The sequence below is a fragment of the Thalassophryne amazonica genome, chromosome 14 (genome assembly GCF_902500255.1).
Source record: "Thalassophryne amazonica chromosome 14, fThaAma1.1, whole genome shotgun sequence".
NCBI lineage: Eukaryota > Metazoa > Chordata > Actinopteri > Batrachoidiformes > Batrachoididae > Thalassophryne > Thalassophryne amazonica.
The window spans coordinates 19,391,809-19,416,330 of NC_047116.1; the positions used below are offsets into that span (position 1 = coordinate 19,391,809).

At 43.1% G+C, this 24,522-nt stretch overlaps 1 protein-coding gene across 1 annotated transcript; it reads right to left on the reverse strand.

Moving 5' to 3' along the window:
- Positions 1 to 4,150: 4,150 nt before the first annotated feature.
- si:dkey-192g7.3 (sialoadhesin) lies at positions 4,151 to 13,512 on the reverse strand. The gene is made up of 4 exons (XM_034186426.1): positions 13,378 to 13,512; positions 9,132 to 9,449; positions 6,580 to 6,701; positions 4,151 to 4,557 (listed from the first exon to the last, which is right to left on the reverse strand). The coding sequence occupies exons 1-4, from the start codon at positions 13,457 to 13,459 to the stop codon at positions 4,468 to 4,470; spliced, it is 612 nt and encodes a 203-aa protein (XP_034042317.1). The 5' UTR covers positions 13,460 to 13,512; the 3' UTR covers positions 4,151 to 4,467.
- Between the last annotated feature and the right edge of the window lie 11,010 nt (positions 13,513 to 24,522).

The following is a 24,522-nucleotide window of genomic DNA, read 5'->3' on the forward strand; positions in this document are numbered from 1 at the left end:
CTGGTTAATAGACAGATGAGAAGAGGCGGGGGCGTGGCATTATATGTAAGGTCTGATTATAATTGTAAACTAGTTAATAATATGTCTTTTACAGTTGATAATATCATGGAATGTGTTACGGTCAAAATTACATCTATAAATTCAAATAATACGGTTGTTAGTTGCATATACAGAGCTCCTGGAGCAAATATTGATACCTTTGAACAAATAATTATGGGAATGTACAACAAAATTAATAAGAATGCACATTTATTTATTTGTGGTGATTTTAATATTGATTTTCTAAATCCTCACAATCATCCACAAACTACTTCATTTATAAATTCCATATATTGTATGGGGTTATTCCCGACTATTATTCATCCAAGCAGAATAACTTCGAACTCAACAACCCTTATTGATAATATTCTAACAAATGTTATATCCGGTAAGCTCAGTGCGGGACTACTGGTAAGTGATTTTACTGATCACCTGCCAGTATTCACTGTTTTTGCATTACATGGTCGAGTGTTTCGAAAGGATTTTAATAGGTTGAGTAGAAAAGCAACACCAATAGCCATTGACAATTTAAGGGAGGATTTACTACATCAGAATTGGAATGAAGTTTATGTTGATGATGTTGATGTATCCTATGATGGTTTCATTTCCTCTATTTCTAAGTTATATGATAAACATTGTCCTCTTGTTGACAAAATATACACTAATCAATACGGCAATAAACCATGGATAACTAAGGGACTTCAGAGAGCATGTAAAAAGAAGAATTTATTGTATAAACAATTTATAAAATTAAGAACAAAGGATATATATATATATATATATATATATATATATATATATATAAATTTTTGTGAATATATCTAATGTACTTGGTAGCATTTTATTTGCTGATGACACAACATTATTTTACTCTGGATCAGATATACAGGAAGTAGCACAAGTGATAAATACAGAGTTGGAAAAAGTGAAATATTGGTTTAATATAAACAGATTGTCACTTAATCTTAATAAAACAAATTTCATATTGTTTAATGACAGAGTTAAAAAAAATGATGTGTCATTAAAAATAGATGGAATGGACATTCAAAGGGTAAAAGAAACAAAATTTTTAGGAGTTATGATTGATGAAGATTTTACATGGAAGTCACACATAAATTACATAAAAGGAAAGATAGTGAAAGCCATTGGTGTTTTGCATAAAGTTAAATATTCATTAAATAGTTATGTATTATTAACATTGTACAATTCATTGATTGTTCCATATTTGACTTATTGTGTAGAAATCTGGGGATCAACATGTACAACTTATACACAACCTTTATTTATTTTGCAGAAGAGCTTTAAAAGTGATTGGCAACAGTCGATTTAGAGATCCATCTAGTCCATTGTTCATTAAGTATAGGGTACTTAAATTTCATGATTTAGTTGATTTGAAATTCCTACAAATAATGTACCAAGCGAATAATAATACCTTACCAATAAACATTCAAAATATGTTTGAAAAAAAGAGTAAGTAGTTATAATTTGAAGGGCATAGAAGTCTTTAAAAAACCAAGATTCAGAACCAAGATAAAGGAACGGAGTATTGCAGTGAATGGTGTAAAATTATGGCACAACCTCAACAAAGAAATCAAAGAATCAAGGTCGCTTAAATTATTTAAAAAACGTATTAAACTTGATGTATTTCGTAAGTATGAAACTATGAAATAAGTCAGTGGGCTGTGACAAAGCCAAAAATGTAATCTGTTAATAATGTTTAGAATGTTTGAAGTTTAAAATGTAATCTATTAGGGATGTAGTCATTTTTAAATAATGGTTAAAATTAGGAAAGAAGTCGGTGGCATGTGACAAAGTCATAGAAATGCAATGATGTCGATTGATGATGCTTTGCAAGATTGTATTGTAAAAAAGGGGCAGAACATATGACTTGTTCTTCCAAACTGCTCCTTTCATTCAATGGTTTGTAATGTTTTGTTAATTTTGCTTTTGCTTTTCTGTTTTTTCTTTTAAATGAATGAAATAAATCCTCAATAAATAAAAATATAAGTAAAAAAAAAAAAAGTGGCTTAAATGCAAAAATAGCACTTTTGGTGTCTTTCGGTTTGTGTGTTTCTGCTGGACCAGAGAAGAAGCAAGGTTCATACTGATCCAACAGGGCATCAGATTAATGCTAAAAATGTATACTTTTTTTTATTTGAGATCAGATTTTACTTAATTAAAAAAGGATTCCATGAGTATAAAACAAACTTATATGAACATAACGCTGAATCCTAAACTTTTTGCAGTTCTTAACTTGTTTTAGCAACTGGAGAAATTGGGAATTTGTTCATTTTTAAATAGTTTTATCATTTAAACAGTTTTCTATATTTGGACTAAATCACAATGTTACATTTAATTACTTTTAGTGAAATTAAATGTAAAAAGGTGATTTGTCTGAACTGATTGTATGTACCTGTTGCCAAGCAACAAAATCCTTTTTGTATTCTGTTGTCTATAAAACTTATCTACAGAAGGTTTTGGTGTTCTTTTGAGCTAGCACCACAGTTTAACCAAGTAGATAGAATTTATTAGCTCCTTGATAGGGTTCCTTAGCAACTGTTGCTAAGGCACCGTGGGTCAATGGCTCCACTGCTGAAAGTTATTGGTATACTTTTGAGATTTGTGCATAGTTTCATGCTTTTTTCACTAACTGACCCACAATAGCTGTATTTTGCACCAAGCGCAGAGAGACTAATGTAGAGAAGAAGACTGTGTGTTGGACTAAATTCTTCCACTCTCAAAGCCTTTATATTGATCAGAATCTTATTCTATGAAAAGAAGGTGAGCTGATTAATATATTAACTAACTGCTTTGATGCGAGAGCTGTACTATGACAGGTAACAAATACAGACACAGACTGCTCTTTCCCAAGTGCAGGACCAACACACTGAAAAACTCCTTTGTCCCTCAAGCCATCAGATTGTAAAACTCCTCACTCAGGGGAGGAGGAGTAACAGGAAGACAGAGGATGGGAAGGAGAGCAGCCGTAGTAGCCAGTAAACCAGTAGCAATCAGTATTTATATTTGTGTATTTATATTTATATTTGCAAAAAATTTTTTACTTTCACTTTTGATAGTCTGTGCGCTGCTATACAATGCTGCTGGAACCTCAATTTCCCTGAGGGAGTCTTCCCAAGGAATTAATAAAGTTCTAGCTAATCTAATCTAACACTTTATGAACTAGGAACATGTATTTCACATTTTACTTGCAATTATATGAAGAATATGCATATATTAATCTACTTTTTGGTTGTTGACTGTTTTTAAATGGTAAATGGGCTGCATTTATAGTAAAGATTACACTGGGAAACAAATCGTAATCTAGATAACTAGATCAATCTAACTGCGCAGATTAAACAGCTAACAGATACAGCAAAACACCGCTGTGCTCCGGAACAGGAAGTGATACAATACCGCAGTGAGAGCCAACCACCAGTAGAGGCCAAGTGCTTGCTCACAGGGGGTCGTTTTGACCGTTGGGGTTTTACATAATTATTGTATGGCCTTGCCTTACAATATAAAGCGCCTTGGGGCAACTGTTTGTTGTGATTTGGCGCTATATAAAAAAAAAATTGATTGAAAAATTGATTGAATTGATTTATAGTGTGCTTTTATGGCCAAAGCGCTTAACAGCGATGCCTCACATTCACCTACACCAACGTCAGGGTGCTGCCATGCAAGGCGCTCACTACACCCTAGGAGCAACTTTGGGATTAAGGGCTTTGTCCAAGGGCCCTGAGTGATTTTCCGATCTGCCAGGGATCTGAACCGAGGATCCACCCTGCTCAGAGTGCCGCTTTCATTGGAGCGACATCTCTGCTATTTTGGCATTGTGAGATAGCTCGCGCCCACAGATTGAACTCGCCGGACTACTTTCGCCTGACCCAGTTTTTGGTTGTTTGCAAAATGGAGCTGAATTTGCCGACATGAGAAGACGCTGCTGGATGAGTGTGAGCATTGACTTACGATCATTTAGGCGTAAAAACAAACAAGATACACAAGTTCTTGTGCCGAATATCACAAATATCTGGGAACTACTTTTTGTGAAGGAATTCATCAAGCACATTGGCCGCGAGGGCGTACTAACACAGAATATACAAAAACCGTACAGAAGTTCGGCCAAAACGAGAGCGTCCACTTTTAGCTTGCTATATAAGTTAGTGGCGCTCGTGAGAGTGTGCGGAGGATCCTCTGATCACGAGTTCACCACTTTAACCACTTGATTTTCACCTCCCAGGTAGATGTTTACTTGATATGGCAAAAGCTACTTTATTTAAGTAGTCCTTGAGGCAAGAGGAACGTCCAAGAACAGAGGTGCCAGTGACAGTATTAAAGGCCCACAATGAGTGGCATGAAAAAAGGATGAAACACGTCCATAAACAGTTTGTGCACAGGAGTGTCTGATGACTCATCCCTGTTGAGAGGGACTCAAACATTGATCATGTTTTTGGCTTCATCTTGTGTATTCAGTTGCTTCTGCCTGTCATGAGTCACAGCTCCTTTCATCTTTGCACGCCTCTATAAAAGGGACAAAAGTTGAGAAAACATTAAATAACCAACGAGAAAACAATTTTTTATCGTGTTTTGATTGCATTCAGCAATTTACAAGGGTTGGATGAAAAATTAAAAGACTGACTATAAAGCATTACATTCCTCCAAACCTACATCTCGTCCCATTACGGTCCAGACACATGGTGGCTCAGGCTCTACTGTCCTGTTGTGCTGGCTACTTTGTTGCAGATGTTTAAGGTTTATTCTCCAACCCTGATGTTAGTTCTTGGGTGTCCAGATCTCTGAGGACCTCTACTAGACTACAAACACATCAGCAGTGGTGAAGAAGGCCCAGCACAGACTGAGACTGACTCAGAAGAACAGACTGAAGGAGAAGCTGTTGGTGACCTTCTACTGCTCCACCATCGTGAATGTGCTGGTATAATGCATCACAGTGTGGTATGCAGGCAGATCAGCAGCAGATGGAAATTGATTAAAATGGTAGAAACACAATCCTCGGCTGCTCCCTGCCTAGTCTGGATTATACCTCCAGGTCCAGGTGCTTCTGCAGAGCCAAGAAAATCACTGGTGACAGCCATCATCACGTATATAAACTGTTCAAGGGTACAGGAGCATAACATTCAGGATCAACAGACCCAAAAAACATTTTTATCCATGGGCCGTCGGACTACTGAACCAAAAAAAAAAAAAAAAAAAAAAAAAAAATCAACATGCAAACATCTCATACACACCACGTTTAAGTGCATAACTCCTCCTGTGCAATAACAGAACACCATATGCCACAATTTTAATGTATTTATTTTTACATTTATTGTTTATGTCCTGTTTGTTTTTAATTGTCTGCTCTAACTTGCATCTTTTCTTTTAAAATGCAAAGATCAAGTGAAGCACTCCTAATTTTGTTGTACCTTCTTGTACAGTAACAGTAGAGGCTTTCTATTTCTGCATCTAACACCAGGGTTCCATCAGGTGATCCTCAAGTGTACTGCAAACAACCAAATGTTGGTGAGATTGCAAAGGAATTGACGGTGAGGAAGGCTACAGAAATCTGCAGGACTGGAGCTGAACTCCTCCCTGCAGGAATAGAGGCTGTTCTTCTGGTATTGCAAACAATCTTTGTTGCAATCTGGGAGATTTGAGAAGAGGATTTGTTACCCTACTCTGGAATAGAAAGGGTGATCGCTTGGGCTGCAACAATTACAGGGCTATTACACTGCTCTCTGTGCTGGGAAACATGCATGTAAGGACTCCTCTTAACAGGATTAAGTCCCAGTTACTTGCTGTTCAAGGAGTGGAGCAGTCGGGCTTCACACCCAAGAAGTTAACCAAATCTGTACAAGTACTTATTGAACACAAACACAGGCATCGGTACTGCTTCTTTCCTGCCTATGTTGATTTTCCCAAAGTATTTAATTTGGTTGTTTGGGCTGCTCTCTGGGATATTCAGGAAACTCACAGGATCCCAAACAAGTTGCTGGACAGCATTGCTGGCCTATATACAGGTAGTGTGAGTGCTGTGCAAAGAGTCACTGGCAACGTTCCAGACTTCTTCCCAGTGAATTCTGGCATTCATCAAGGATATGTTCTGGGTACATTGTTCTAAGCTTACAAGGACTGGGTGTCGGGAACGGTTGTGGAAACCAGTGGTGGCTGAAGCACCTTTGTCAGCAAGGACAGGTTTACTGACCATGACTTTGCAGGAAAAAAAAAAAAAAACAGTTCCTGTGGCATCAGGACAATGTTCCATAACACAAATCAGTGGCTGCTATGGCCGCCATTCATAAACAAGGTTTTTGGATACCCAGACGCTGCAGCTCCGCTGAAATCAATGTGTGGACCACAAATGAAGCTATGTTGAAAAATACCTCACACACAGTCTCATCCCACAAGGCTGTCATAATTAGCTGATGAACTTTTCAACCAACCCTTGTATGTTCTGCAACCTCATAAATCCAGCAGAACAGACAAATTGTGACACATTTTAAACAAAAGGAGCTGGTATTATAAAACAACATTGTTCAAACTTGCCTTTGAAAAGTAGCAATAGAACAAGACCAAACAAATTCCAACCGTGAGCACAAAGGGAATGGCTATAAAGGGTCTCAAATGTGTTGTTTGTGGGGAGGCTGTCCCTGTGATCCGAGGAAATTCTGTGAAAATATTACAACGAAAACAGAAAATATGAATCTGTAAATAACCAAATCACAAACTATATGACACAAATTCATAATAAACAAAGAAGATTATCAATTTTTCTTTAGTATATTCAAAAGTTTACTTTTTGTTCCCTTTATTCTCTCTTTATTCTGACACTGTTATCTGTAGTGACAGTAGAGAGCAGGTTCAGTCTATGCTCTGGAGAGAAGGGGAATGAAATTCAGTAGGAGCAAGACTGAGTACATGTGTGTGAATGAGAGGAAGCCCAGTGGAATAGTGCAGTTACAAAGGAGAAGTGGTGAAAGTAGATGAGTTTAAACATTTGAGGTCAGCTGTTCAAAGTAATGGAGAATGTGGTAGAGTGGTGAAGAAGAGAGTGCAGGCAGGGTGGAGTGGGTGGAGAAAGTTGGCAGGAGTGATTTATGACCAAAGAATATCAGCAAGAGTGAAGGGGAAAGTTTACAAGACAGTCCTCCTGAGACCAGCTATGTTGTGCAGCTTAGAGACGGTGGCACTAACAAAAAGACAGGAGGCAAAGCTGAAGATGTTTCGATTCTCTTTGGGAGTGACGTGGATGGACAGGATTAGGAATGAACATATCAGAGGGACAGCTCGGGTGGGATGACTTGGAGACAAAGTCAGTGAGGAGAGATTGACAGTTTGGACATGTGCAGAGGAGGGACCCAGGGTATATAGGGAGAAGGATGCTGAGGATGGAGCCACCAGGCAGGAGGAGAAGAGGAAAGCCAAAGAGGAGGTTTATGGATGTGCTGAGGGAGGACATGCAGGTGGTTGGTGTGATCGGTAGGTTGGTGTGAAACGACTGATCTGCTGTGGCGACTCCTAACGGGAACAGCCGAACAAAGAAGAAGATTCTTCCATGTAACACATACTTTTACAGAATTCTGGAAGAATAATAATGCATGCTGAGAGACAGAAATATGGAAGTAAACAAACCTAGAAGAGTACTCATTAGAATGCATACATCTGCCAAGCTCTATATATATCTATATCTATATATATATCTATATATATCTATATCTATATATATATATCTATATATACACACACACACACCAGCTACTTTATTAGGTACACCTGTTCAATTGCTTGTTAACACAAATAGCTCATCAGCCAATCACATGCCAACAGCTCAATGCATTTAGGCATCTGAGTGTGGAGAAGATGGTTTCCTGAAGTTGAAACCGAGCATCAGAATGGGGAAGAAAGAATCTGAACGTGACATGGTTGTTAGCACCAGACGAGCTGTTCTGAATATTTCAGAAACTGCTGATCTACTGGGATTTTCACCCACTACCATCTCTAGGGTTTACAGAGAATGGTCCGAAAAAGAGAAGATGTTGAGTGAGTGGCAGTTGTGTGGACAAAAATGCCTTGATGATGTTAGAGGTCAGAGCAGAATGGACAGACTGGTTGAACAGAATAGAAACTTTATTGTCATTGCACATATATACATATACACAACAAAACTTGTCCTTTGCATTTAACCCCATCCTAATTACACTTAGACACAATCTAACCACTACGAGCAGTGGGCAGCCACAGTCCCGCACCCGGGGACCAACTCCAGATGTAGAGATGCTGCCTTGGTCAGGGGCAGAGAAAGGAACAGAACCTAAATAAGCATTTAAGCATTTTTTTTTTTTTTTTTGATGAGACTAATCCACAAATATAGGGCAATGCTAAAATACCCTCGGCCATATGAGAATGGGCAACTGCGTGATGCCATCATGCCAAGATGGACTAACGTCTCTGAGGATGTTTCCAAGCAGTTCTGAAGGCAAAAAGAGGTCCAACCCAGTGCTAGCAAGGTGTACCTAATGAAGAGGCTGATGAGTGTGTATGTTTTATATATATACACGTATATATATATATATTACACTATACATTTACTATCTCCAAGAGCTTTCTTCTCCTTTCTCGCTCATAGGCACTTGGAAATATAAAATTGTAATTTCTAGTAACACATCATAGGAAGGTGGTTCAGGTGGAAGAACCACTTAATCTCAACCTGTGCTCAAATTTTCCTTAAACAATAAAAACCAGGAGAAGGAAGCCCCACTGAATGTGAAACATCACCATACAGGACTCTAAGAATCTGAGCTGAGATATAAAACAGTTTTTTTTTTTAATTGGTCATAATCTTGAAATAGACTTTACTAGTAGAATTGCGGAACATTTACTTCCAAAAGCAAGAAAATATGCCTAGATAGAGTTTGCTTATTAATAAATTATATATATATATATAATATATATATATATATATATATATATATATATATATATATATATATATATCTCAATGTGCCTACTTGTTGTGTTGTGCTCGTTGTGTATATTGTCTCAAAGAAAAGAAGCAGGAGGAGGAGGAAAACAAACACTGTAGTGACTGATAAACTCACCAGTAACCCACAGATGCACAAGAATATATTTGTATGCCTCCCGAATGTAGAAGCTGCATCGATATTTTCCCTGGTCCTCCTGTTGGATGTTCGTTAGGAGAACTGAACAGTTTTCACTGTTCTCAGCCTGGAATATTTCAGCCCTGCCATCATATCTGCCATAGAATTTAGAAAACTCCTTGCCGTATTTTGCCACCATCATCAAGTTTGGCTTTTCCATCTGCCACATAACGTTCTTGACCAAACTTCTGCTTGAGCAGTTGCATGGCAGAAGGACGCTCTGGCCCAGAACAGCGTCAACAGTCACTTCTTCATCACCTAGAACAGGTAAATCAAGATAAGTTGAGCAATTGGCATCTCTCACTGTATAATCAACTTTCTCTGCATACAAGCAGTTGTGCTTTTAGTGGCCATCAGGGCCCAGCGATTAGCAGCAAGACTTTATAAACTGCATGCAAACAAAATTCCTTGTTTATAGGTGCCTGCTTGAACAAGCCCAGACTTATCCCACTGTGTTAACAACACACAGAAAGGCCACAGGTGCTACTCAAACCCATGACCTTCTTGCTGTGAGGCAACAGTGCTAACCACTAAGCCACCATGCTGCCCAGTGATTCAAATACCTAAAAAATATAGAGCAATGCTAAAATACCCTCGGCCATATGAGCATAAAAGTAGGAAACAGAATGTGATCTTTTGACCACTTAAAATAGACCAAGGTTAGCCATCTTTGAACTTGTATAAGGCCTATGTCCCAAGAATGCTCACTGTGAATTTGAAGATCCTGGCAGTAATAGAACTGGAGTTATGCTAAGCACAGACAGGCGGATGGAGGCAAAGTCTTTGCAATACCCAATGGCCATATTTTGGACTCGGGTAATAAGGGGAAAAAACATTGTGTAACTCAGAAATCTACAGATTAGTAACAGTAATAATTTCTGTAAAGTATTTGACTGGATAATCTTGTTGTAAGTTCTAAGGTACAGTTTGAGTTTAAGGAAAATTACTCTACCACTCGATGTACTTTTATCCTTAAGGAAGGCATACATTTTGTTACAATCTTAATCACTCCAATGATTACACCGTTATGCTAGATGCCACCAGGGCATTTGATAGGGTGCAGTATTGTAAAGTATTTAATAAACTAATGAAACGTAATGTATTGCCACTTGTATTACAGTTGTTGATAGATATGTGCACAGAAATCAGGTGCTTCTTGTAAGATGACACAACTATCCGGTCAATTTTCACTATGTAACAGTGTGAAGCAAGGTGGAGTCCTATCTCCAATTTTGCTCACTGTTTATGTTGATGGATTATTAGTGGAATTGGAAAAATTTGGTAATGGATGTCACATGGGTAGTTAAGTACACTGGTGCTATAACATATACAGGTGATATCACTTTGTTATGTCCTTCAGCTGATGGAATGCAGAAAAAGGTTAAAATCTGTGAGAACTAGAAGCACTCGGAGAGTGCAAACTTCCGCCAAGGCCATAGGGTCACTGACATCACATGGAATACCCTTTGGCAAAGAGACTTATTCCACATCATTTCACACATCTACCGTCATATTTCAGATTCAGTGGTTAACCCTCTGGGGTCCAAGGGCATTTTCTAGACAGTTCACTCACCTGGCATAAATGTTTTTTTTATTGCTGTTAACAGCTCTCCCTGCATCCCACAATCAAGTTTTATGTCTCTTTTTTTTCAGGACAACCTGTACTTTCAAAATATAGATGCTATAGTTGTGTTTTTTAAGTGTAATAAAGGTTTACAATCAGAAATAAGAAAGGAAAAAGTAAAGCGGAAAATAATTTTCCACACACATTTATTCAAAACACACAGCAAACTATAATAAACAAGTGACACATTACTCCTAAAAACAATCTTTGGTATGTCACATGAGGTGAATCTGCCCTATCATTGGATTTTGGAGAACCATGTGACGGTGAACCAATACTGACTGGACACTCACATTGCTAATGTTATCACACAGCTTCTATGAGGAGTACAACGATGGTGGATGGTGGCTCGAAAGTCCGCGGAGTTAACTTTTTCAGCAAAAAAGTACATTTCTATCTCATATCATTAAAAAGTTATTTATAATTTAGTAAAGCTTGGGCTCAGCCGTCATATACAACGGCATCGGCCCCAGAGAGTTAAACCCTTAGATCTTCAGTAAATGTATTTATAAAGAGAAACTGCATAAACTACACAAGTTTTTTTTATTTATTTTATTTTCTATAACAAGTTTATTTAATGAGGAGAAACAAATGCTAAATTATTGTTGTGTCGTAACTTTTGTTCAGCCTTTGTGACCCGTTTTCATGAAGTTAGATGCAAAAATGTTAAATTGGCCCTATCCTGCAATGATAAAGAATCCTGCAATGATAAAGAATCCAAATCGTGTTCCAGATCATTACCAAAATTTAATGACTTCTAGGTTAGGCCAAGATACACCCCTGGTAAAAATTTCATTGAAATCCGTTGAGGATTTTTTGAGTAATCCTGCTAACAATCCAACCAAACAAACCAACACAACCAAAAACATAACCTCCTTGGCGGAGGTAATTATGCCAAGAGATATAGTATTATATTTAATGATTGTAAGAGCCAATTTTTGCTATTCAAAGATTGAGAGCATAGACAATTTTATGGCAAGCTGGATTTAAGACTGCTAGTTACTTAGACCATGAATTTTCGACTGTTGATAAAGATGTGAATGTAAAGATAGATATCTGTGAGTTTCGGAAATGTGTCAACATATTCATGCCAGATTTAGGCCAATTACATTCTGTCATTAAGTGTAAGTTATTTCAGCAGTACTGTTATTTTTTGTTTTAATGATTCACCTTTATGGCATCTAAATAAGTCTGTAAATGATCTTTGTGCCTATCCCGATGGTCACTGGGTGAGAGGTGGGGTACACCAGGGTCGACACACATACACATTCACACCTATACCGTCAATTTAAAGTTCCCAATTCACCTAACCTACATGTCTTTAAATGTGGGAGGAAACTGGAGCAAACCCACGCAAACATGAGGAGAACAAAAAAGCCACAGTTGGGAATGGAACCCATGGCAGGCAACAACCCAGGCAACAACAATGCTAACCACTAAGCCACCGTGCTGCCATGTGGGAGATATGGCAGGAAACCGGAGCACACAGAGAGAACCCACGCAAACACAGGAAGAACATGCAAACTCCACACAGAAAAGCCCAAGTGGGACGTGAACCCACAACCTTCTTGCTGTGAGGTAACCATGCTAACCACAGACAAACGCATTCAATGTATTATATTTCACAGAAAAGTAACACTCTTAAGCTAAAATGTCAAAATAATAAAAACATTGCTCTTTAATCTAACGGTTATTTTAATTTGCCGAGAATTTGCCAATAGGGCAGCGCAGTCTCGTCTGAACCCTTGCGTGATATCGTGGGATTTGACGACATCTGGGGACAGCCTGTACCAACACGGGTTTGTGTTGACACTCCTATATTCCGCCCAGGGATTAAATGGGAAAAATGGTGTACTGTTTTGTTTTCAGCTGCAATCACCGAAGCCGTCGCGAAAAGTGGAGTTTTTTTTTTTTTTCGGTTCCCACTGGAGAAGGGAAGACGAGGCAAATAGGAGACACTGTGTCGGTAAGTGTTAGCCTGCACAACCGCCTCGACATGTTTGCGCTCTGGGTCATAAACAAACCGCAACACATGTCCACTTTCCACCACATCGTCACTTTTTCTTTGCATTTTCACTTTGTTTGCTGTGTAATTTGCCCAAAAACTCAGAGAATGTGCAGTGTTTCGGATGGGGACAGACAAGGGCTGTGTCCCCGGATGTAGGATTATTACGTCATATTTTACACCTTTAGACTGTGCTGCCCAATTGCCATGGTGGGCCAAAGCAAAGTGAATACTACCAAACGTGGCCCCCGGCCCCAACCGCCTATAATTCCTAGGGCCGCCCCTGGCTTATTAACTGTCAAAACAGGTTTTTCATTCATGGAGCTGTTTGTTCTGGCGCACATACCAATATAGTAACTGTAACACAGTATTTTGCAATCAATCACACTTTAAATCCTACGACAACAAGACAAAACGTTGTTTTCCTTCTGTGGTTTGGCATTAAGTCACACAAACCTTTTGTTGCTATTGTGGTTATAAGCTGAAATCATTCTACCGAGACAGTCAAATGAAAGTTTAAGCAGCATTCCGACGATTTTAGCAATATTAAGTCTTACCTGTCACAGTTATTAAGAGACTTAACAATCCCACGAGGATTTTCATTATCCAGGTAGACAGGATGGACTTGACGTTACTCATTTTCAAGATCTGGAAACATAATCACGGTGTTCCGTGTTATCGTAATGTTTAATGTTCGGGAAAAATGTCGGATTAAAAAAAAAAAAAAACGACCGATCATCCTGCCACACGTGAGTGTGAAAAAACAATCTCGGTGAAACGTCAAAGCCGTTGCGTCTATTAACATTTCCGGTGTTACAACCAGTTCGATGCACCGTCACAGTCTGTGACCCGATTAAGAATAAATAATATAAAATAAATGCGACCTTATGCATACACTTTGGAAAGACTGTTTGTCGACATCATATATATAAATCGGTACAGTACAAGTATTTATAGTTGAGACTGAGCTGAAACCAGGACTGAAACAGCGACACTGTGTCGGCAGGGCACACAATTTGATAGGTTACAGATTTTAGCGTCACACCAAGAGATAAACGTGTAGGCGAATTACTTACTTTGAAGGCCTGCAGATCGATAACCCGGAAGTGAAATAAAGAAATGAATAATTTAATACAATAAAAATAATTTACTGCGTAACTTCTTCCTTTCTTAGAAACAGAAAAACAGTTTTTATTAAATAGCGCTTGTACACAGTAGGAACGACTAGACAGGTACGACGTCAACCATGCAAGAGCAGTTCCAGTAATCCCAAAGTGATTCTCCAGCCTATTGAGTAGACTATGGTAATCCACAGTGTCAAATGCAGCACTAAGATCCAGCAGCATCAGGACCGTAGTGATATCCGAGTCCATTGCTCGCAAAAGGTCATTCACTACTTTAGTAAGTGCTGTCTCTGTGGAGTGAAATCTTCTAAAAGCAGACTGCAGTGGCTCAAAAAGATTATTCTCAGTGAGATAGTCCACGAGCTGTCGCGAGACCACTTTTTCCAGGATTTTAGAACAAAATGACAGATTTGATATCGGTCTATAATTCTTCAGTACACTAGGGTCGAGACTAGATTTTTTAAGTAATGGTTTGATCACTGCAGACTTAAAACACCTAGGAACAGATCCAGAAGTCAATGAGAGATTTACAATTTCCAGCACAGTTGGTCCAAGAATGGGCCACAAGTCCTTTAACAATTTTGTTGGTATAGGATCAATTAAACAGGTTGTGCTTTTAGTAGACGTCACGAGCTTCGTCAGTGCGCCTAACGAGATACCGTCAAAATCTGTAAATCTGGATACCACCTCAGTGGGCGCATCCACCTCCACAGCAGTATGCAGTGGTTGGGCCAAAGCCTGCTGAGATATACTCAACCTAATATCCTCAATTTTCTTCTCGAAGTAATCCAAGAAGTCCTGTGCTGAGAAAGGAGAGTGAATAACAGGTGGCTGTCCATGAATAAGAAATGCTACAGTTTCAAACAAAAACTTGGAATTATGCTTATTTTTATTAATCAATTCAGAATAATAGGCACGCTTTGTAGCCAGTAGTGCCTGCTTATAATCCAAGACAGCATCTCGCCATGCAAGATGGAACACCTCTAACTTAGAACTACGCCATTTCCGTTCAAAACCTCGAGCCTTCTGCCTAAGGTCACGCAGGTAACCATTAAACCAAGGTGAGCATGCCTTGGGAAGGCGTGTCCTCAAGAAAGGAGGCGCAACCTTGTCCAGTGTGGCCTTGAGCGCTGAGTTCAAGCCATCCGCAAGACTATCTACTGATTGAATATTCTCTAACCCTGAGGCCAAAATTTCAGGCAGTCTGGCCTCGAGTTCTATCATAATTAAAGGAGTAATGAGTCGCCGCAAAGAAAGACAAGGCTTTCGATCCACTAGGCACGGCAACATAAATGCACACTTAACAAATGAGTGGTCAGAGATCACCGAGGCAAGAGGCAAAATGTCAATGTTTGTGACAGCAAGGCCACGTGTGAGTACCAGATCAAGGGTATTTCCACTAATATGTGTTGAATCCTGAATACATTGCTGGAATCCCAGCGCATCCACAAGTTCCATAAATGACTTACAAAGGGGAGCAGAGGGCTTATTTATGTGAAACTTAAAATCACCAATAATCAAAATGTTGTCCACACTAGCTGACAGGCCAGAGATGAATGCACCAAATTCATCTAAAAATTCAGAATATGGGCCAGGAGGCCTATAAACAGTGACAACATGGCATGACTGATTTCCGTACTTCTGACCCTGACAATATGTAGCATCATGGGCAGAGCGGAGAGTCAGATGCTCAAACAAATTATATTTATGCCCCCCGACAGTCAAGAAGGTTAACTTGGATTTATAGATAAAAGCAACACCCCCGCCTTGCTTCGCACAACGAGACATGTGACTGAATGTTAAAGTTTTAAATGGACTGGCCCCACAATATATTGTAGACCTCCTCCAAATTACTCCCCAGCGCGTGCTCTGAGGTCTGAGGGCCAGCTCCAGCTTGTGGTGCCTAGGACAAGACTTAAGACCAGGGGGGACAGGGCCTTCTCTGTGGCTGGGCCCAGACTCTGGAACGCTCTGCCTCTCCACGTTCGAACAGCCCCCACAATGGAGTGTTTTAAGTCTCGTCTGAAGACCCACTTTTATTCTCTGGCTTTTAGCTCTGTTGTCTTTGGCCTAGTGTTTTATTTATTTATTGTTTTATTGTTTTATGTTTATTTATTTATTAGTATCTGAGTGGGTTTATTGTTTTGTATAGTTGTATAATCATTTTTATGTGCAGCACTTTGGAAACTGTTCTGTTGTTTAAATGTGCTATATAAATAAAGTGGATTGGATTGGATCCTGTTGTCAAGGCAGAGTTGGCATTTTAATCTGTCTTTGGTGGGACCATCTCAATTTGTTAACAAAATTATAGCAATTACCTGTTCCAAAATACATACTTGAATTGCCTGAGACAGCAGGAAAATGCACCCTTAATTTCAGAATTTTCCAGGGAGCATGCTCCACACCTCCCTAGTCAAACCCCCCTTCTATGAAACCTAGATTCGCCCCTGCACACTGACATAGAATTATATGCAGTCAAAATCCCACTTTACAGTGTATTAACATGCTGAAAACATGTATTATAAAGCTTTCTCTCAATAATCGGAAATATGTAATTGTTGTGGAACTGGAGTTCCTGTCAAGTATCAACACAACAGAAAAACCTACCTGGCATAATGGATTCAGGTGGCCCAGTGAATTCTGTCTGTTATAATCTAAATCTGTTATATGAAATTTCAGTAAGGTATGTCTTCTATAATATATTCCAATTCTAAAGTAGAACTCTACTCATGTATACTAAGGTATATCTAAATATCTAAAAAAAAAGAAGAGTAGAATAGAGTATATGCAGAGAATTGTAAAGTACTAAATATTTCAAATAATCTGTTATATGTACAAAACGGATAAAATCCATGATTATGTCATGGATAAGTTACAGTTGGAGATGTTGACTGATCTATGGGGAATCCTGAATTGGGACCTGCCTAATTTAATGACAGGGTCAAAAATTCCTCTGAAAAAAATAAAGGCCTGCCTTAAATAAGCGGCGGGCATTATGTCCATTAAAAAGGTTACATTTGGTCCAGTCACTTTGTTTTTCGAAGTCCGCTGCAGAGTGTACCTTACAATCCTCTGCATCTCCCCTGTCACTCCTGATGTCGACGTGCATGACAGTTTCAAAGTTCTTTATTCAATTATATTTTTCTGGATTATGCTTTTTTTCTGGATTTGTCCCTCAACGAGCTCTTCTTTCTACAATTACCTACTGTACCTTCCATGTTGTGAAGTTTGTCATATTTGTGGACTTTTTGTTGTGTGGGCCGCCAGAAGAGGAGGTACTGCTGGCCCACCACCAGAGGGCGCCCTGCCTGAAGTGCGGGCTTCAGGCACGAGGGGGCGCTGCCGCTGTACAGGAACAGCCAAGGTGACAGCTGTCATTCATCAACTATGACAGCTGTCACCGATCATCTGCACTTTACCCTGGATAAAAGCAGGATGACACCTCCACCACGTCGCCGAGATATCGTACTTCTTTGAGAGGTAACTTTCTCTGCCTGCATACTATATTGATTGATTGCAAGAGCTACTTTGTTGCAGCTGTCTACCCAGAGGACCGGCGTGGGTCACGACTGTTTCGTTCTACTTCCCACCAGATAAGTGGTACTCAGACGCTGCACGAGTGTGTGTTAGAGGTGGAGGTGGAATTCCCACCGTTGTTGTTACGGGGTGTACACACACCCACACTTGACTGTCTTTGCTCTCCGCCAGCAGTACCAGATCCGACACGCTGCGACGGTGGCCACCTGGGGACTTCGGGACCTGGCGGCTCCAGTATCCTTCGGGTTCGGTGGCGGTGGAAATCGTGTGGTTCCGGTTCATCTCCAGACGGACGTCTCCTATCGTCGAGCCTGCCCACACGACACCTTTATTCATTGACTTGTATTTATTCTATAATCTGCTGTGTGTGGTTGTGTCATTCACAACAGTAAAGTGTTCACATTTAAGTTCCTCTATTGTCCGTTCATTTACGCCCCCTGTTGTGGGTCCGTGTCGCTACACTTTCCCAACACTTTTTGTGCCAAACGTATTTGATTCAAACTGGTGTGTGCACTGCAAAAACTTTTAAAATATGACGGGAAATGAAGGAGTGAAAAGTGACAAATCAGGATATCTCGGCCAGCGTCATGGACTCCGAGGGGCATCACCCAGCAATTGAACGACCAATGGGAGAGCAGGGTGCACAGGCGTCTGCAGGAGGCGTGATTGGTGAGTTGCAGCACATCCTCACTGCCTTTATGGCTCGGTTGGATCAGATGATCGAGCAAAACATCCTCCTGAACCGCAGGGTGGAGGCTCTCTCCGCACAGGTGGCAGCGAGCGCTCAGGGCGCTGCTGCAGCTCCTCCTCCTGCCGACCCTGTGCAAGATATGAATGTTCCAGTGGTCGTTCAACAACCCCTCCCACCATGCCCTGAAGCATACATAAGCCCCCCAGAGCCGTACGGAGGTTGTGTGGAGACGTGCGCAGACTTTCTCATGCAATGTTCGCTCGTCTTTGCACAACGTCCCGTCATGTACGCGTCTGATGCTAGTAAAGTAGCTTATGTAATTAATCTGCTTCGAGGAGGGGCACGCGCTTGGGCTACGGCGCTTTGGGAGCAAAATTCACGGCTCCTTCATACGTATACTGGGTTTGTGAGGGAGTTCAGAACAGTGTTTGATCACCCTAACAGAGGAGAGACCGCTTCAACAGTGCTGCTGTCAATGCGATAGGGGCGCCGGCGCGCAGCCGAATATGCAGTCGACTTCCGCATCGCGGCTGCGAGGTCCGGCTGGAATAACATTGCGCTCCGCGCCGCCTTCGTAAACGGACTGTCGTCGGTCCTGAAGGAGCACCTGGTAGCTAAGGAAGAGCTTATCGATCTCGTTATACGGTTAGACAATCGGTTGGAGGAACGCCGTCGGGAGCGAGGCGAAGGACGTGGCCGGGCACGCGCCGTCCCTCTCCCTTCCGGGTTCAAAAAGGTTCCGCCCTCCCCACGCTCCACAACCGCAGCGCTCCATGGGGCAGCAGCTCCCCCTGCTGACGTTGCTAGGGAAACGCACAGGGCCAAAATGAGAACAGCTGACAGAATGAGGAGGCTGGTCCACGGGGAGTGTTTTCTCTGCAGCTCAAAAGAGCACATACAGAAAAACTGCCCCAAACGGCCAAAACGACAACACCCACCCTTAGATACTGGGCTAAGGGGGGGTCATAACATTCACGTGGGACACACACATATCGCCACACGACTCCCAGTCACAATCCTGAGCGGGGATTTAACCCTTCAAGCCCCAGCACTGGTGGACACGGGGTCCGAAGGGAATCTGCTAGACAGCAGATGGGCAAGGGAGGTAGGGCTCCCTCTGGTGGCGCTTCCTTTGCCATTGCAGGTGTGGGCACTAGATGGCACCTTTCTCCCTTTAATCATGCACAAGACCACCTGTAACTCTGGTGGTGTCTGGGAATCATCGGGAGGAGATCGAGTTTTTTGTGACTCCTTCTACCTCCCACGTGATTTTGGGCTTCCCGTGGATGCTAAAACACAATCCACGGATTGATTGGCCGTCCGGGGTGGTGGTACAGAGGAGCGAGACCTGCCATCGGGTGTGTTTGGGATCCTCGGTCCCTCCCGGTTCCCAGGCTAAGGAGCAGGTCAAAGTTCCCCCCAATCTGTCGGCGGTGCCGGTTGAGTACCACGATCTTGCTGACGTTTTCAGCAAGGATCGGGCACTCACCCTTCCCCCGCACCGTCCGTACGATTGTGCCATCGATTTGATGCCAGGCGTGGAGTTCCCGTCCAGCAGGCTGTACAACCTCTCCCGACCTGAGCGCGAATCGATGGAGACCTACATTCGGGACTCCTTGGCTGCCGGGCTGATCCGTAACTCCACCTCCCCGATGGGAGCAGGTTTCTTTTTTGAGGGCAAGAAAGATGGCGGTCTTCGTCCATGCATTGATTACCGGGGGCTGAACGAGATCACGGTTCGCAACCGATACCCGTTGCCTTTGTTGGATTCGGTGTTCACCCCCCTGCATGGAGCCAAAATATTCACAAAGCTGGATCTTAGGAACGCATATCACCTAGTTCGGGTCCGGAAGGGAGACGAATGGAAGACGGCATTCAACACCCCGTTAGGTCATTTTGAGTACCTGGTCATGCCGTTTGGCCTCACTAACGCCCCCGCGACGTTCCAAGCTTTGGTAAATGACATCTTGCGGGACTTCCTGCACCGATTCGTCTTCGTATATCTGGACGATATACTCATTTTTTCTCCGGACCCTGAGACCCATGTACGGCATGTACGTCAGGTCCTGCAGCGGTTGTTAGAGAACCGGCTGTTTGTGAAGGGAGAGAAGTGTGAGTTTCACCGCACCTCTTTGTCCTTCCTGGGGTTTATCATCTCCTCCAACTCCGTCGCCCCGGATCCGGCCAAGGTCGCAGCGGTGAGAGACTGGCCCCAACCTACGAGCCGTAGGAAGCTGCAACAGTTCCTCGGCTTCGCAAATTTTTACAGGAGGTTAATTAAGGGGTATAGTCAGGTAGTTAGCCCCCTGACAGCCCTGACCTCACCAAAAGTCCCCTTCACCTGGTCGGATCGGTGCGATGCCGCGTTCAGGGAGTTGAAACAGCGCTTCTCGACTGCACCCGTCTTGGTGCAGCCCGATCCCAGTCGCCAGTTTGTGGTTGAAGTGGACGCCTCTGACTCAGGGATAGGAGCCGTGCTATCCCAGAGCAGAGAGACCGATAAGGTTCTTCACCCGTGTGCCTATTTCTCCCGCAGGTTGACCCCAGCAGAGCGAAACTATGACGTGGGCAATCGAGAGCTCCTTGCGGTGAAAGAGGCTCTTGAGGAGTGGAGACACCTGCTGGAGGGGGTGTCAGTGCCTTTCACGGTTTTTACTGACCACCGGAACCTGGAGTATATCAGGACCGCCAAGCGACTGAACCCCAGGCAAGCCCGCTGGTCACTGTTCTTCGGCCGTTTTGACTTCCGAATCACCTACCGCCCCGGGACCAAAAACCAGAGGTCGGATGCCTTGTCCCGGGTGCATGAACATGAAGTCAAGACCGAGCTGTCGGATCCACCGGAACCCATCGTACCGGAGTCCACTATCGTGGCTACCCTTACCTGGGACGTGGAGAAGACCGTCCGGGAGACCCTGGCACGAAGCCCGGATCCCAGAACAGGGCCGAAGAACAGACTATACGTCCCACCAGAAGCCAGGGCTGCCGTCTTGGACTTCTGTCACGGGTCCAAGCTCTCCTGCCACCCAGGGGTGCGTAGGACCGTGGCAGTGGTCCGGCAGCGCTTCTGGTGGGCGTCCCTGGAGGCTGACGTCCGGGCTTACATCCAGGCCTGCACCACCTGAGCCAGGGGCAAGGCGGACCACCAAAAGGCACAGGGACTCCTTCAGCCGCTTCCTGTGCCTCATCGCCCCTGGTCTCACATTGGTCTGGATTTCGTCACGGGCCTCCCGCCGTCCCGGGGGCACACCACCATCCTCACGATAGTGGACCGGTTCTCCAAGGTGGCCCACTTCGTGGCCCTCCGGAAGCTCCCGTCGGCCCAGGAGACAGCGGATCTCCTGGTCCACCATGTCGTCCGTCTGCATGGGATACCAACAGACATCGTCTCGGATCACGGTCCCCAGTTTTCCTCGCAGGTTTGGAGAAGTTTCTGCCGCGCATAACAGCCAAGTGTCCTCTGCCACCGGCCTCTCCCCGTTCGAGGTGTGTCTGGGGTACCAGCCCCCTTTGTTTCCTGTGGTGGAGGGAGAGGTCGGTGTACCCTCGGTCCAGGCCCACCTGCGAAGATGCCATTGAGGGCCCGGACGAGGGCAAAGTCCCATGCAGACCGTCGACGGTCCCCGGCTCCCGCATATCAGCCCGGGCAGGAGGTATGGCTATCCACACGGGACATACCCCTCCAGGTGGCTTCCCCCAAACTAAAGGACCGCTACATAGGGCCCTTCCGGATCCTCAAGGTCCTCAGTCCCGCCGCAGTGAGGCTCCAACTCCCGGCCTCACTGCGGATCCATCCAGTCTTTCATGTGTCTCGGTTGAAACCGCATCACACCTCCCCCCTCTGTACACCCGGTCCGGCGCTGCCTCCTGCCCATATCATCGACGGGGAGCCTGCTTGGACAGTACGCCGGCTCTTGGATGTCCGTCGAATGGGCCGGGGCTTCCAATATTTGGTGGACTGGGAGGGGTATGGACCCGAAGAACGCTCCTGGGTGAAGAGGAGCTTCATCCTGGACCCGGCCCTCCTGGTCGATTTTTACCGTCGCCACCCGGACAAGCCTGGTCGGGCATCAGGAGGCGCCCGTTGAGGGGGGGGTCCTGTTGTGTGGGCCGCCACCACCAGAGGGCGCCCTGCCTGAAGTGCGGGCTTCAGGCACGAGGGGGCGCTGCCGCTGTACAGGAACAGCCGAGGTGACAGCTGTCATTCATCAACTATGACAGCTGTCACCGATCATCTGCACTTTACCCTGGATAAAAGCAGGATGACACCTCCACCACGTCGCCGAGATATCGTACTTCTTTGAGAGGTAACTTTCTCTGCCTGCATACTATATTGATTGATTGCAAGAGCTACTTTGTTGCAGCTGTCTACCCAGAGGACCGGCGTGGGTCGCGACTGTTTCGTTCTACTTCTCACCAGATAAGTGGTACTCAGACGCTGCATGAGTGTGTGTTAGAGGTGGAGGTGGAATTCCCACCGTTGTTGTTACGGGGTGTACACACACCCACACTTGACTGTCTTTGCTCTCCGCCAGCAGTACCAGATCCGACACGCTGAGAGGGTGGCCACCTGGGGACTTCGGGACCTGGCGGCTCCAGTATCCTTCGGGTTCGGTGGCGGTGGAAATCATGTGGTTCCGGTTCATCTCCAGACGGACGTCTCCTATCGTCGAGCCTGCCCACACGACACCTTTATTCATTGACTTGTATTTATTCTATAATATGCTGTGTGTGGTTGTGTCATTCACAACAGTAAAGTGTTCACATTTAACTTCCTCTATTGTCCGTTCATTTACGCCCCCTGTTGTGGGTCCGTGTCACTACACTTTCCCAACACTTTTTGTGCCAAACGTATTTGATTCAAACTGGTGTGTGCACTGCAAAAACTTTTAAAATATGATGGGAAATGAAGGAGTGAAAAGTGACAAATCACAGGGTGTGGACACCTGATTCACCAGGTGTACGTCAGGCTGTGGGTTCCATGTGTGAGCACAGTTTGAAAAAATAAATGGCTAGTCTTGTAACCACAAAACTACGGTTCCCGCTTTCCTCGCATTAGTGAGTGTCAGTGCTGAACTTCATTTTGTACCTCTGTTACTGGGCACATCCAGACTGCTGTGTCCAGTACATGTGAGGGGTTTTTAATGAAATTGCATTGCGGTCGGACAGGGCATTTTGTCTGATGTGAGTGAAAATCCCTTATACAAAAGCTGTTATATGCGGTGTTTATTTCATTGGAAAACCATACAAAAGCACTGGGACTTTTGTTTTTGTCGGTGAGTGCGAATATCTATTTTATACGATGACGGTTTAGGCGAGTTTTACTCATCGATTTCTATGGTTTTACCATATTTGGTTTACAAAATGATTGTGTATTTCCTGTCAAATATATGGAAGTTTGGTGAAAGGTCTATTTGCCCTATTGAGATATCCCATTATCCCTTGCGCGCCAGGGAGTCACTGCAATCAAAACAACATAGAGAAGCCACATGATGACAATTGCAAATTATACTACCAAAATGTAATTTTTTTATGCTTTTCATCACGTTAATAAGCAAATGCATGCATGAAACCTTGAAAACTTGCTAAAACAAATATTCCAAATAATCTGTATCTGCTATTTTTAACCTGCATGGAATTTAATAAACGCAAACCGAATTTCAGACATCGTATTTATATTACTCTGTAACAAACTGTACAAACAGTGTTGTAAAGGACAATAAGCAGGACGTTAAAGAGCAAACTTCACTTTCCTCCAGAACAACCTGAGCTTCTCACGATTACATAAAACAAGCACAATAACATCTAAAAACCCAGATAATATATTCACGAGAGTTTTATGTTGCGATGTTAATGCAGTTGTCCATGTGCAGCCTGATCAGAGCATCTCGATGCAGTTTTCAATGGCTACATTTACATGCCGTTAATATTCGGGATAGGGTCAATATTCCGGTTTCTGAATCATTAGGAATAACCCGTTTACATGCTTAAGCAGAGTTACTCCTGTATACATGGTCATTGGTATCATTTGGAATATCCCCATCTAAACAGCGACGCACGTCTTCCACCGATGCTTAATTTGGTCTGGTGTTTGTGCAAATCCTGCTTCGTGTAACTTTTCGGCCACCTTCTTGTAAATGTCGCTATCTTGATACTTTCTACCGTCAATAAAAGACATTATATTCATGTCTTTCACAATACTAATGAAGTACTCGGTTTCCTTCTCGCTCAAAAAGTGTGGTGCTGTGCTGCCGCGTCTGGATTTCCCCATGCTTGTTTACCTCTGCTTCTGTGGTGTCCGGTGGGTTGCGCACGCTGCATACAAGTAGTTGCCGCACTCAAAAGACCAA